The sequence below is a fragment of the Electrophorus electricus genome, chromosome 5 (assembly GCF_041902795.1).
Source record: "Electrophorus electricus isolate QZ-2024a chromosome 5, ASM4190279v1, whole genome shotgun sequence".
Classification (NCBI taxonomy): Eukaryota; Metazoa; Chordata; class Actinopteri; order Gymnotiformes; family Gymnotidae; genus Electrophorus; species Electrophorus electricus.
Window position 1 is genome coordinate 7,205,001 of NC_137501.1, and position 14,226 is coordinate 7,219,226.

Consider the following 14,226-nt stretch of genomic DNA (forward strand, 5'->3'; position numbering starts at 1 on the left):
GCCGTCGCTCTAGCGCTGTACTAACTGACGTCCCGGGACGGCCGGAGGCTTGGGGTGGAGGCCCGGACAAAGAATGCTAGCATGCTGCTAACTGTGCCCACTGACAGCTGGCATTTTCTGTTGCTTATCGAACTCTGTAGATGATTTGTCTTCTGAAAACTTTTTGTTTCGTTTTGTTTTGTTTGACATGCCCAGTCCTAAAAGTTTTACTCCTGAAAGATTACCCATAAAAGTTCGGGATGAAAAGAAACTCCCTATTCGCAAACTTATTTGTGTATGTTGTCAACATGTACATGCAGTGCATACAGATATCCTGCACTGCAGTGGACAGTGATCTAATTATACCATTTTGCCAAAGGTGTTTTTTAAGCTCAGATGCCGTTCAGTTTTGGTCCATGGTAAAGTGCAATGCAGTCTGGCCTGGTAGACAGTTTGCATGGGTTTCTTTCAACCTCTCAGTGTATTAGTTGAAAGTGCATGTGTGTCTGAAATAACTCAGCATAAAAACAGCACTGCACAAACAGTACAACACTCGCCTAGACAGGCACACATACGCACACGCGTCTTAAGACACACACACACACACACCGCAAGACACATAGCAATTCTAAAGCGAGCTCATGTTATGCGATAGCTTGTTTCATGTGAAATTAACACTCTCAAAGAGCCATTGAAGGATATGACGTAGCACTCCAATGTATGAAACACGACCGTTTTGATATCTAATAAGGACACACTGAACTGTCAAAGCTATTTTAATGCTTTTTAATTTAAGCTTTAAATTCCACCACACATAAGGGGGAGGCGGTCTCGGGTGTGGTCAGGGGCACGGAGGCCGTCGCAGGCCCGAGGCGCACTTCCCAAGCTACCTGGTGCAGCGGCACAGACGAGAGACAGCACCAGGCAAACAGCCACCTCCAGCAGAGGCGCGGAGAGATGCGGAGAGAGAGGAAGGGAGAGGGGGAAGAAACCTGACACCAAGCAGCCAGAAACCTAGAAAAGTCAGACGAGGAGAAGTGACAGGGACTGAGGGTGCGGTCGATAAATTTAGCAGCTAAACAAAAGGGGTTATTCGTAAGGCTAAAAACGTGAAGCACTCTTTTGGAGTTTTTGCAGCAAAATAGGGTAGGGTGCACCTTGGATGGAGGAGGGGGTGTGAGCAAGGGAAGGAAAGCAAACGGAACACACCAGGGAGAGGGGAGCCCTCGGTCCCGGAGACCTTCAGCGCCGAATGAAAATATTTGCCCAGCTCAGAGCAAGTGATTGCTCTGGCCTTGTGGGCAGGGAGTGAGAGGGGGAAAGAGGGAGAGAGAGAGAAAGCGAGAGAGAGGGAGAGAGGGAGAGAGGGACGCGGGGCACCCGTCTCTGGTTTCTGCCTCCTGATGCTCCCCCAGATGAGCACTTAGGGACCCTTAGGACACATGGCTGCAATTAAGGGGCTATTTTCTCCTTACGAAACACAACATAGAGGAGGAAGAGCTCACTTGCTACTGGTCCTCAAGGTTAAGCCTCTCTCCTGGAGTGACATGGTAAACGAGAGATCAGATCTCTCTCTCTCTCTCTCTCTCTCTCTCTCTCTCTCTCTCTCTCTCTCTCTCTCTCTCTCTGTCTGTCTCTCTTGCGCGCCTTCTCTCTTTCAGTCCTGCCTATTGATTCGGAACTTGTTAGGCGACAGTGGCTAGAGACGGACAATATTCTTTCCAACCCAGTTCAAGTTGTCATATGTAAAAGGACATTTCATACAGGTTGCATTAACACAGCTTGGATTAGCGCCACGAATGTAATTATTCTGTTGTGTGTGCTGATTTTGTATTTGAAAGGTTTCATTGAAAAAAACCACTTCCTCTTCTGTTCTCTGTTTTCTGCAGTTTCCTGTGTCTGTAGTGCTTTGAACATAGCCATAGTTCTTGTCCTAACCTTTAGACCTCTGCATGTTTGGCCTCTCTTTCCCATCAGGCCGTGCCCCCCTCCAACTATGAGATGCCTGTGTCCATCCCAGTGAGCAATCAGATCTACAGCCACCCTGGTGGTTCCCTAGGCAACCATAACCTGGTCCCATTGGCCCACCACAGCCTACAGAGGAACAGCATGTCCCCCGGAGTCACACACAGACCTCCAAGTGCAGGTAACCCAGGCACGCCGTCATCCCCCTCCCAGAACTACAGCCATTCCAGAGCCGCCCTGGCCCCGTCCTGCCGCGCCTGCGTTCCTGGTGCGCTTGCTGGTGGTGCCGCTCACTCACGCAGCCCCAGATGGCCCCCCTCACCCATACCGCGATTAACGGCCACGCCCTGCTGATGCACTTGGGCTGCTGTCGAAGCATGAGCTCTGCCCGACCACAGCTACCACATCGCTGACTTAAAAATAAAAGCGTGTCATTCGTCTTGGACGCCGAGGCCCGGCCTCTCAGCTCATGGCTGCCCCAAACCCCCTCCGCCTGTCCCCATCACCTCTGCCCTTTCCCATGCCTCCGCGCTCCATCGGCACCACCGCACCACCCCTCCGGCACCTCCTGCCGCCCAAATTTCAGAGCGCATGTCATCCCATGCTCACTCTGGCACGCCGGTCCCCATTCCTCCTTGCGGCAGGCCCAGCTCGCTCCGTCCCATGGGGCGGAGCTGGCGGGGGAGGCAGGAGATGGTCACGGCCGAGATGAGTCTAACGAATGACGTGACGGGTTCGCAGGAGGGTTTTGTGTTAGGACGCTGATGTCAGGCGCCATGAGGTGATCGAAACATCTCCTCCTCTCTCCCTTTGTACCTGTCACTCTCACTATTCCTCCCTCTCTCTCTCTCTCTCTCTCTCTCTCTCTCTCTCTCTCTCTCTCTCTCTTTCTCTCTCTCTCTCTCTCTCTGTTGTAGGTGGTCTGATGGGGGCCGATCTCACCACGGGCCCTGGCACCAGTGCTGGTAAGGATGGCATCCCCACCTACTACAGTATGTCCCCTCTTATTCACACCTCTTATTCACTAACAGTTCACTCTCTCTTTCCAGCCTTAATAGATTTAGGTAGGCCAGGGCTGCACACACACCCCTTCTCTTGCAGATCGACAGTCAGTAATGTTCATTTTAAGTCTTCAGCGTGACGGCAGGACAATAATGTAAATTTAACAAGAAGACCAAGTCAACCAGAAGAACTGAAACTGTCTTTCCTTTGTTATACATAGTAAATACTGTGTAATGAACATTAAAGTAAGTTAATAACAGCCAGTTTCAATACTTCACATGTTAATAATAACAGTGGCGATAAAGAAGCCCAGGCATGAGGCTTTGTGTTTGCGTCGCTACAGAAACATTTCACTGGGGTGTGTCATCGCGGGCTTAGTCAAGTCTTGCAAATACGCAGTGTTTTTTTCCAGAACCCTCCCAAGCACGTCACCCTCCGAAACGCGCTTCAGAAATGCCAGTCGTCTTCTATAAGGGGCCAGACAGCAGTGTTGCTTGTTGTGTTCATCTGCTGTCCCTCTCAGCATCTGATCCAGTCACAACATGGCAACACTCGTAGCATGCACTTCATCGGGCCTGCTGGGACACTTTAATTCTCAAATAGGATAACTGCTAGCATATGTTTGGAGCGCAAGTGTGTATTTGAAAGCTTTTTTTTTTGTTAGCCCATAAATAGTTTGGTGTGTGTGTGTGTGTGTGTGTGTGTGTGTGAGTGTAATCCACTTGAAAGGGAAAGTTATAGTGCATGCGGACACAGACTGGGGCTTTGACTTGTGGTTGCCTCAGAGACGGCTTATGTATGCACGTGTGTGTGTGTGTGTGTGTGTGTGTGTGTGTATGTGTGTGTGTCTGTCTCTCTGAACCACTCATCAGTGGTCACCAAGGAAGCGTGGCTTCTATATAAAAATCAGGACAGTAGCTTCTTGGAAACTGGCATGGGGCTCGCCTCCTGCACAGCTGGGTAACCTCGTCTGGCCCAACAGTGGCCCCGGGGGCCACAGGACAAGGGTGTGAGGCTGAGGTCTCCATGTCTGTCCCCTCTCCCCACTGCCCCCTCATACAAAAGTGCCACACATGGCCGTGACCCTTCTGTCCAGGCTCAAACGCAGCCATTGTGTCTCGGCGAGGCACAACAGAGGGACACAGTGTGGCTCCAGCGCAGGCCGTCCGATCGGAAACGAGGACCGGGGAGAGTCACGCAGGACGCTCTAAAGCGGCCCATTCAAGCCTCCTCCAGATTCATGGCCCAAGACGCAAGGGACGTGGTGTTAATCACGGTTCCTTTTTTCCGCCTCTTTGCTCTTAGTCACGGCTGAGGTTTTCTGCGTTGCTGTGAGCCAGCTGTTTAAAAATCGCAGTTGAGTCGAAGACACCCCGAGCCACTAAAATGCCATAACAGCAGACAAAGACTGCTGCGAGAGTCTTCATCACAGCTCATTTGGGAAAAGGCACAACGTCTCGTGCCCCAGCCTTCAGCCCACACTGTCTTTATCGAGACATGATTTTCCATTCTGGAGCTTGTTCTTTATGCATCAAACGGATGCAACATTCTCAGCCACCGCTTGTCTGAGCCGTGGCACACAGCACATGTGCGTACGCTCCTGGGGCGTGTCGCCAGTCAGTCCGACACGCCCGAGATCCCGGGGACGCTTCCGCAATGCAGCCCGCTGACAACCTGCTCCCACTCTCCAAATAGCGGCTCAGGTATTGCGCTTCCGATGGGTGGACACGAGCACGCGGGCACCGTTTTGGCCAGCTGACCCGGATCGCGGCCGGAAACTTCAGCTCGGCGCTCGCGGGGAGCGCAACCCGGCGTGGCTGTTAGACCGTGGCGAGGAACCTGTGATCGCGCGGGCAGACGAGCGCCACTGCCCCTTCCCCAGAAAGAAGAGCCATGCGTGTTTACAGTCAGGCCTCTTCTGCGAAGGCCCAGAAATAGCCCCGCATTCTTTATCACGCGAACACATCAGGCTGTTTGAGCGGGTGGAGAGCGCACTGGTGTCTGGGCAGCTGACATTTTTAGTACTTCCCCATTATGGGTGAGATGGGAGAGGACAAGCTGAAGCAGTAAAAGAGAGAGAGCGAGACAGACAGAGACAGACAGACAGAGAGAGAGACAGACAGAGAAAGAGAGGAAGGCCTGTCAGACAGTCACCGAGCAACAGAACAGTTTGAAGGACAGCGTGTTGCATTTTGGTGAGACTGGTCTCACATAGTCAGCCAGTGTTCAACTCTGATCCTTCACCCGAGCTAAAGTAAGTCCTGGTTTTTAAACTGGGAGGAATTAAGAATGGTTATTGGCATTGGACTGTGGATATCTTTACTGTTCATCAGAAGGGTTAAATAGAATCAGTGGCTTAGACCTCACAGTGTTTTTTTGTTGTTTTTTTCTTTACACCCACTGCCTATTTTTCAACTATGAAATCTGTTGTGCAGTAACACATTGCCCGCAATAATGTTCCTCATCGTCACGCCTGTACGTGCACAATCTTTATATAAGATTTTCTCTCGTGATTATTGGCTTTAGCTGTGAATTGTCACTTCTAGTGGAAAACCACCAGTAACAGATTTATCACAATACTCAGAGTATTTAGAGGGTAGTCTAATTGGCATGGTTCATAAATGTTATATGATTGCTTTGTGTAATAGTTGTCCTTAATTTTAATCTCCTGCGCATTATGAAATCCGCTGTGTCTCCATGGCTACCAGAGCAGAACCGAGAGCACACTCAAAGAACAGGGCACTCTGACAGTCAGAGGAACTACACGTGTTTTTTTTTATTTCGAATGTCTTAGCTTTCAAAAGACTCCAAATTCATATGGTATACAACAGAGCGAGGACGAAATGCATCGCTTTATACCTGAGATTTCCGAAATGTGGAAGTCGCCTTCGAAATCTGAATCAGCTGCCTAGTTTTTTGGGTTAGGATAAAAAATAGTTAGGGAGAATAAATCTGTTTTTGAGGGGGAATGATTTCCCCCCCTCTTTCTCCCCCCCCGCCTTCCCCTCTACTCTGGATCCTCAACAATGATCTGTGGTTGTTGAGCCTTCAAGTGTTCAGAAGAGTCCCAGAACCAGCTGCTCACAGCCTATACTTCACTGTGTATGAAGAGACGGCAAGAAATACATCACTGCAAATGGCATGCGCATGCACACACACACACACACACACACACACACTGAGACACACATACGCTCACGCGCCCCTCACCATCTCCTGGTTCCCAGCCTGCCTCACCCCCCCCCCCCCCCCGGACCCCCACGTCATTCTCCCCAAATCATACAAATCGTGCATTTGCGAGACTTCTCATTTCAAAACAAAAAACCGTCGCCTTCAAATTAAAGGGGGATCGCCGCGGCACAGTCGCTGAGGACAACATCTGCCTCTCGTCCTGCCCCTCAAGCGTATGATTAGGAAGTTCATTTAGTCCTAGCATGTAATTCCTGTCCTTCTTTTAAGTGGTGGCAGGCTTCACATTCGGAATCTCAAAGAAAGACAGCGGGATATGGGGGGGAACCAAAGACACCAGGCCTGTCTCTCTCACACTGTCACGTACCCCCTCCGGGGCCGGCGTAGCCGCCGAGCCGGGCGCGGAGCAGGAACGCCGGCTACCCGTCCCTGAGTTGTCGCCGGATGGGTGAACATGAGCTTATCTCCAGATGACTGCCAGATGACGGCCCCATCTGCGTTTGAGAGTACACAGGTTCTGACATTCATGGGGGTTCGCTCACTCGACAGCAGGAAGTGACAGCGACAGTCTTCCATCCTAAAAGTCAGAGGTCTCGAGTCGGGGGAATCGTGGAATTTGCAATCCGGAAAGACAATCTGTGAAGTCATGCTGCAGTACGTGTTCGGTGTTTACTGAGAGAAATGGTCCGCTGACTTATCTTTGTTAGCTGTGAATATCGTAGGTTATTTTGCCTCTTCTCTGAGAATTTCAATCAAGGCTGCTTCTTGTATGCTGACAACCAAGTCTGTATTCCTCAGACTGCACTTTTGGGCTGGTGTTTAGAGAGGTTACTCCATTTGTTGATGGTTCAATCAGGATTCTACCTAAGCCCATCACGAGCTCAGTACATTTACTACCTTTCGAATGTAATATCGTCCACTGTGCTTGCAAAGCGCATTTACTTTTGGCATGTATTACCTGTTTTCATTTTGACCATCGGATTGCTCAGAAAGCCATAATATTTGTTTGAAAACTGAAAACGGCACAGACTCAGCCAATGAGCACCAAGGGTTAACAAGTCTCCTCAGTCTCCTCTATTCACCAAACACCTGCCTCTGAAAACCCACAGCAGGAACGAGCAAGACTCCTCTCTCAATCTCTCTCTCTCCCCCTCCCTCTCTTTCTCTCTCTCTCTCTCTCTCCTCTCTCTCTATACCCCCCCCCCCACACACACACACGCACACACTCATCTCTTGACTTCTCTAAAGATAGCTGATGGGTTGGGTTATTTGCCTGCTGAGTCGAGGTGACAGGGTTTGTACAGAACAGAAAGGCACCGGGCCGCCATCCCAGTCTCTGTGTAGAATGTGGCGGATGCAGCCAGACCTCAGGGGCACCTGAACCTGTTTAACCTGGATCTGCTAAACAAAAGTCAGCATTCAGACGCTGAAAGAAGCTTGAGTGTGTCTGCAGTAGACTAACAGATGACTGTAGCCCTCACACTTTTATTAGTTAGACCACAATCAGAAATAAGCATTCGTGGTGAATCACTTATTATATCACCGCACCACGTGTCATTTATTTCCCCGTTAACGGCCCCGCTGTGATTCTTAAGCCCCGAGCTGATGTATATACTGCTGGTATGAAAAATCCAAGCCAGATCACAAGGACAAATCTGCAAACTTCTGTCATCTCCCCTTGCTGGCAAGGGTTTGTTCGACTGGGGGGCCAAAAAGGGGCCGCGCGTGCTGAGAGAGACGATTCTCTGCGCTTTTCTGAGCCAAGCAGGAGCGCGACGGTCACCAAGGGGTCACACCTCGCTGGCGCGGCCGCCTGCTCTGGCGGAGCCCGGCCGGCGAAGGCTTGCGTTCGCGCCGAGAGATGGAACGGCCCGGACTTATCTCCGACGGCCGCGCGTGGCGAGAGGGGTCCCAGGCGAGAAAGCGAAGCATGGGGGCTGAATGGAAGCTTTGTAGTAGATGACTTGGAAAATGCAGCATATCGGTTGAAGGGTGCAAGTCAAATGAGGCTTGGAGAAAAGTGGTGGTATACTGAAAGCTTGATGTACTGTAATTGGCAGTGCATTGCAGTGTCTGACCCTCTCTCTCTCTCTCTCTCTCCCTCCCTCCCTCTTTCTCCTCTCTCCTCTTTAGGAAACGGCTACGGAAACCACCGTAATTCTCCTGGCTTGCTAGTGTCCTCGGGGGGCATGAACAAGAACATGCAGGCCAAGTCTCCCCCGCCCATGAACCTGGGAATGGGCAGCCGCAAGCCTGACCTGCGTGTGCTCATCCCGCCCGGGGCCAAAAACAACATGCCCTCCATCGTAAGTCTTCCTCAGCCTTCCTCACCTCCTGCGCCATGGACACGTCTGCTATTCTGTCTCTTCCAATTTTTTTGTCTTCAGGTTTTTTACTCCAAGTTCCCTTGCCATCCCTTCTCTTCCCTTCTCTTCTCTTCTCAGTAATTTTTTCACTCCTCATGAGCTTTGGAATTAGTCTGCTAGCTTTAACAGAGACTACGAGAAATCCCCTTATCCACCTTGTTTTCCAATACTCATTCTCAGCAGTTCTCTCTCGTTTTATCTGTTCGGCATGCAGCTTAACCAAGCACCTCCCTTAGCCAATGACACTAATTCTGAATTTATCACCCTCCCCTCTTTACTGCCATCAGTCTGAGGATGTTGACCTTCTATTGGTAAGTGGGACTGTCACTCAAGCCAGTGACATAGACTAATAGACATAAAGGCCATCTATCATCCTCCAACAGCCATTATATATTACTAGAGTGAGATTCAGCCTCTCCACTCTGAAGATGTTATATTGGTGATGTGTAGTGTATGTGCTAAGCAAGGATTCACTCACCTTGTAGATCTCCATCAACAAAAGCCCCATAGTTAATTGTTGTCAAGTGGTACCTTACCAAATACTAAACACCCATCCTGAACCACAAATGTCATCATTTAACAAGGAACCAGAGTGACTCCTAGTGGCCACTTCCAGTCAACACGCTTCCGTCTGTCCCGCTGCCAGCCACCAAACCGGTTTGACCCCTCCATCTCCGCTTGGACTCCATGCCAGCTCCTCTCAACCCACAGAGGGACGCGGGTGTATTTCTACCTCATCAGTCATCACTGCAGCCAAAAAGAATTCAAAAATAGACCAAAAAAAGCAACAAAAAAAAGCACCCCACCCCCTGTTGTTGCTGATTCCGTTGCCTTGGAGACCATATGGGTTACTATAGCGACCATGCGCTGTGCCAGGGACTGCAAATGATAGGTTGCGAGAGTTCAGCGGCGCCACGCGCCGAGCGATTTCATTTCTCCCTGCAAGTTCGTTTGCTACCTCGCCGTTCGTGAAGAACAGAGCGTGCTCGCTCGCTCCAGGCAATGTCTGTCGCCTCTGACCACCTCCTTGTCCCTCTTCTTCCTTCTACTGCAGAACCAGAGAATAAACAACTCCCAGTCTGCGCAATCACTGGCCACCCCTGTGGTTTCGGTGGCCACGCCAACCCTTCCCGGCCAGGGTATGGGCGGTTACCCATCAGCCATCTCCACCTCGTACGGTACTGGTACGTAGAACCGTGGAAGTGACTTCTTTTTAGGTCGCACACTGAACTGAAGTGAAACTCTTCACCTGCTGTGAGAATTCTATAAGAACGTCCCAGCAACCAAAAACACTGAATTTCATGCCACGTGTGCAAAAATCTCAAATTTGCACTTACTATGTGCAGAACAGCCTATAAGTAGTTGAGCAGCTTCATAAAAAGGCTTCCAGTATGGTTCACAGAATGAACGCGTTCAGTTAAAGCTGACACTTTAAAATCCCAGCCATTGTTTCACTTCAGATACAATGGCCTGGAATACAGAGGAAAAGGATTCACTTTCTAGTATACCTATAGAAACACGAGTGAATGAATATATATACACAGCGTACATCACACAGTTTTACATGTCCATAAGGAACTACACAGTGAAGTGACATTCAGAGATGAATATTACCTTGCCAGTTTCAACTGTTGAACTGTACACAACCTTCTCAGCAAATCCCTCCCTCGTCTCTGACCTCATCCCTTTCGTGCCCCCCCCAGAGTACTCACTGAGTAGCGCCGACCTGTCCTCCATATCCGGCTTCAACAGTGGCAGCAGCCTGCACCTTGGCTCCATGAGCGGCTGGCAGCAGCAGCACCTCCAGGGCATACCGCACTCCACCCTCGGCCAGCTGGGGTAAGTGGCAGCACGGCACCCGCCCCACGCAGCACACCGCACCCGGCCCGCCCGCCGCCTGGCCTTCGCTCTCCTCTCGCCAGTGGTTCCGCGTTGCCAGCTGTAGCTTAAAGCCCCCATCAGGAAGCAGAGGCTCTGCAAACATTGTTTCGGCGCAGTGCCCGCAAACCGTGACAACTCCTGATTTGGGCTTTAAACATTTTTCTTAGACCTGAATGGTCAATACTGTTTAGTATCTAGAGTAAACAGTCAGTGATTTTTGTGTGTATGCACGTGAGTGCGTGGGCACTCGTCATGTTCTGTAACCCCCCTTCGTCTCCTTTCCTTCCTACAGAAATTGCACTAGCACTCACTTATGTCAGGGTTCAAATCTCTCCCTGCCCTCTACTCAAAGCCTGCACATCAAGTCCGAACCTGTTTCTCCTCCTAGAGACCGCTCCAGCAGCGCCACGCCCGCCGGGTACGCCCCGCCCCCCTCTCACCAGCAGCAGCACCAGGGCCCGCCCCCGCAGGCGCGGCAGGACTCGGGCCGCTCGCCCGCCGACAGCCTCAGCAGCTGCGGCAGCTCGCACGAGGGCAGCGACCGCGACGAGCATCGGCCCGACTTCCACTCACCCCTTGGAATGGGCCGCCCCGGGCTGGACGAGCGCGACAGCCCGTCTGTCAAGCGCGTCCGCCTGTCTGAGGGCTGGGCCACATGATAAGCCACACCCCCCAGTCACCTTAACAGCCCCTCCCCCCCTTGAGCTTGGCCCACTCATGCGATGTTACGTGCCGTCACGCCATTCACACACTCTCTCTAGATTTGGCTTTCATGACAAGCCGCTGACTCCGCCCCCCACCCCCCCACGTTCTGTCAGCCGCATGATACAGGGAAAAGGCGTCTTCTAAAATTCAGCTGTAAGGACCCTGTTCTCTTTTTTGAAGAGTGTGTCTGATATATATAATAATGCGATTTGATGGGTGTTGGGAAAGTAAAGAAAGGGAGGGGCTAATATAAGGGTTGAGAAAGGGGTTTTTGCAGACGAGGTTACTATGCATAACCTGCGCTGTGTGTGGATTTGACTTTTCGAGAATTTACCATATATGCATATATATGTACACGTGTGTAGGTGTACATATATGCATAGCAACAAAAGTCAGGTACTCTTGATTTTTTTGTAAAAGTACTTAAAGCTTTCTTCAGTGATATTCAGCCATGGGAGAAGCTCAGCCGAAGGGCGTGACGGAGTTGACAGGCTAGCACTTGGGTTGTTCCTCCAATACTATGTGTACAGAATCATTTTTGTCACCGCTCTCTTCAGAGTGGTCCCTTGCTAAATGTATGCTATGATTGACAATGTCATGTTGCAGGTTCAACGTATTGTACATAGAGATCAGGCAGGGACAAGGGGGTGGGGCGGGTCGAGGTTGCCAGACGTTGCAAATTTAACGCAAATGAAAGCTTTTATGCAAGATTTTTTTGAAGGATTGTACAGGTATACAAGCCCCTTAGGTTTGAGTCAAGGAGAAGGAGTATTTAAAAACATATGATGAATCAAGCTCCTCTGTTGAAGAAAGGGGAGTGGTAATAGCAGGACTGAATAGCAGTGAGTAGATGAAGGACCATACCTTAAAATAAGAGCCATGTTAGTTTATTCTGATGAAATTAAAAAAAACTTAGGACTTGCTTTAAATGTTCAGTATTTAAAAAAAAGAAAAGAAAAAAAAGAAACAATTGTATGATACACTTGCTTATATTTTCATATAAAAGGAATACAATGCAAAGCATTTTTGTGGCTTTTTGTAGTTTCTATAAGCCAGAATGTGTTTTGATAGCTTTGCTTATATGAAGACCGTTAGTTGTACAAGAGCGAGTCATTTTGGGCTTTTCAAACCTAAGCCACGAACCCGTGCTTTGCTCAACAGATTGTTTTGGGGGTTTTTTGTTTTTGTTTTGTTTTTGTTTTCATTTTGTAGAGTTTTTTGTTTGTTTGTTTGTTTGTTTTCAAACGTGTATTTCTAATTATATTGAATAATAATATTAAGATTCTTTTTAAAAAAAATCTGTGAAATTAACATGCTTGTGTATAGCTTTCTAATATATAAATATATATGATAATAATTATGGTCATAGCATTTTCTTTTTCAGTGTGAGGTTTCATAAGTACAGTTGCACATGTTTGTTCTGTCATTTTCATTCTTTCATTTTGCTCCATAAAGAATCTTTCAGGGGCAGCTCAGCCAGAACTTTCGATTTAGCTTAAATTATTCACACAGCGATGCTCATGAATATTTAGTTTGGGACAGACCCGCCTCTTGGCATAGTAATGGCGTGATGTCACTCAGGTGCAGATTGTTAATCCCCTGAAGTAAGAACAGCTCTAATCCCAATCCCGTTTTTGCGCTTGTCAAGTAATAAAAATGGAATTCTTGACAAACATTTGAATATGGTAGAATATTGAATTTCTTACTAGTTTCTTAACCAATTGTCTGCCTGCTTATATTTATATGTAACTTTCAGTGAGCACAAGATATTTCTCCAGATCTGTGCTTCGGTTCTGAAGAAGCACAAGCTTTCTGCACACCACAGCAGATGGAACTCAAACTCGTAAAACTAATTGACAGTTTCACTTGAATTGACATTGCACTGAAAGATTTGAAAAGCATGAGAAGTAAGTGAAGTTTCTCGATTATTTTGTGCTTTCATGGATTCGTAGTTTCAACAAGGCTGGTTTTGTGAACCCTTTGGTTATGTGTGTTTAGTTCATTTGTATCATTTTGTTCTTTTCAATTCACACAAACACACACACTTTTCTTCTGATCATGGTGAGATCTCTGGAGATGATGTAATTTTTACCACATGCTTTGTGTGGTTTAGAGATTGGACATTTGTTGATATCTTTTCTACCAAAGACATGGAGCAGTGTTTGTTTTGGCTTTATTATATTGCATTTTCTTTGGGTTGGAGAAAGCTGTATTTCTTAATCGGTTGTTTTGCTTTGTGTAATTTACAATAATACTGGTACCTCATGTCCCCTTTCAGTACCTCAGATTACCATACAGCCAATTGTGATAAGGAATGGGGTAGAGAAAAATGGGAAAGAGAGAAAAGCCAACAAATGTACAGTATTGTGAAATATTATGCCATTGTTTGTTCTATAAATCTCACTTAATGTCCACGTACGACTCCCTGGTTCACTCTTTTTGGTTTGCTGTTCTTTTTCTTAAAAAAAAAGTTTCCATCAAAAAAAAAAATCAAATAACAAAAAACGTTGAAAAAAAATCTGTAGTAACAAATGCAAATGTAGCTTATATAAACCTGCCATGGGTAAGGCTGAACCTTCTTTTGTCCTTTTCATTTCTTTTTTTAACCAGGAGAAAGGTTTTCAGCGGCATAAGCTGGACTTTGTCGCCACTTGAAGACAAGATGTCATTAAATTAAAAAAAAACATCTCTGTATCTCAAGGGACTTGATTCAGCTGTATGTAGTGAAAAATTAATGTATGGATTAAAAAAAAAAAACGTTTCTCCTGCTGGGATTCAAAAAGGTATTTGTATTTTGCAGAGAATTCAGTAAAGTTACTGGCTTTCTTAGTTACCCCTGGTGCCCTGGTGTGCTTTTAATTGCCTTCACTGTGTATTGAATGTCTCTCTCTCTTCGCAGCCTTGTTCAAACACACACTAGCAGAAAGCAAAACAAACGTGCTGTTGTACAAATGTCACATAGCTCAGTGTGAAAGGATGGACCAAATCAAAGATTACAGAGTCTGGAGATGGAACAGAGAACAAATGATCATCTAGAACCTTACATTAAATACTCAGAAACTCTTCTTACAGAACAGTGAGGAGCTGTTTGCTGTGCTTGGACCCCTTTAAAACGTGAGAACCAGACAGTTCTGTGGTA

General features: G+C 48.0%; 1 protein-coding gene across 19 annotated transcripts in view; it reads left to right on the top strand.

Annotated features, from left to right (window-relative positions):
* The window catches only part of mef2cb (myocyte enhancer factor 2cb), a 66,436-nt gene extending 52,516 nt beyond the window's left edge, over positions 1 to 13,920 (top strand). For 10 of the 19 annotated variants that reach the window (XM_081714053.1, XM_081714056.1, XM_081714059.1 and 7 more), the window contains 6 exons: positions 1,957 to 2,125; positions 2,862 to 2,936; positions 8,269 to 8,441; positions 9,556 to 9,685; positions 10,205 to 10,340; positions 10,675 to 13,920. In XM_081714053.1, the coding sequence (XP_081570179.1) occupies positions 1,957 to 2,125; positions 2,862 to 2,936; positions 8,269 to 8,441; positions 9,556 to 9,685; positions 10,205 to 10,340; positions 10,675 to 11,041 (1,050 nt within the window). In that variant the 3' untranslated portion in view covers positions 11,042 to 13,920. The remainder of the gene's footprint in view (positions 1 to 1,956; positions 2,126 to 2,861; positions 2,937 to 8,268; positions 8,442 to 9,555; positions 9,686 to 10,204; positions 10,341 to 10,674) is intronic. The other 9 variants (XM_081714058.1, XM_035529719.2, XM_035529723.2 and 6 more) reach the window with 3 other exon arrangements.
* Positions 13,921 to 14,226: the final 306 nt, after the last annotated feature.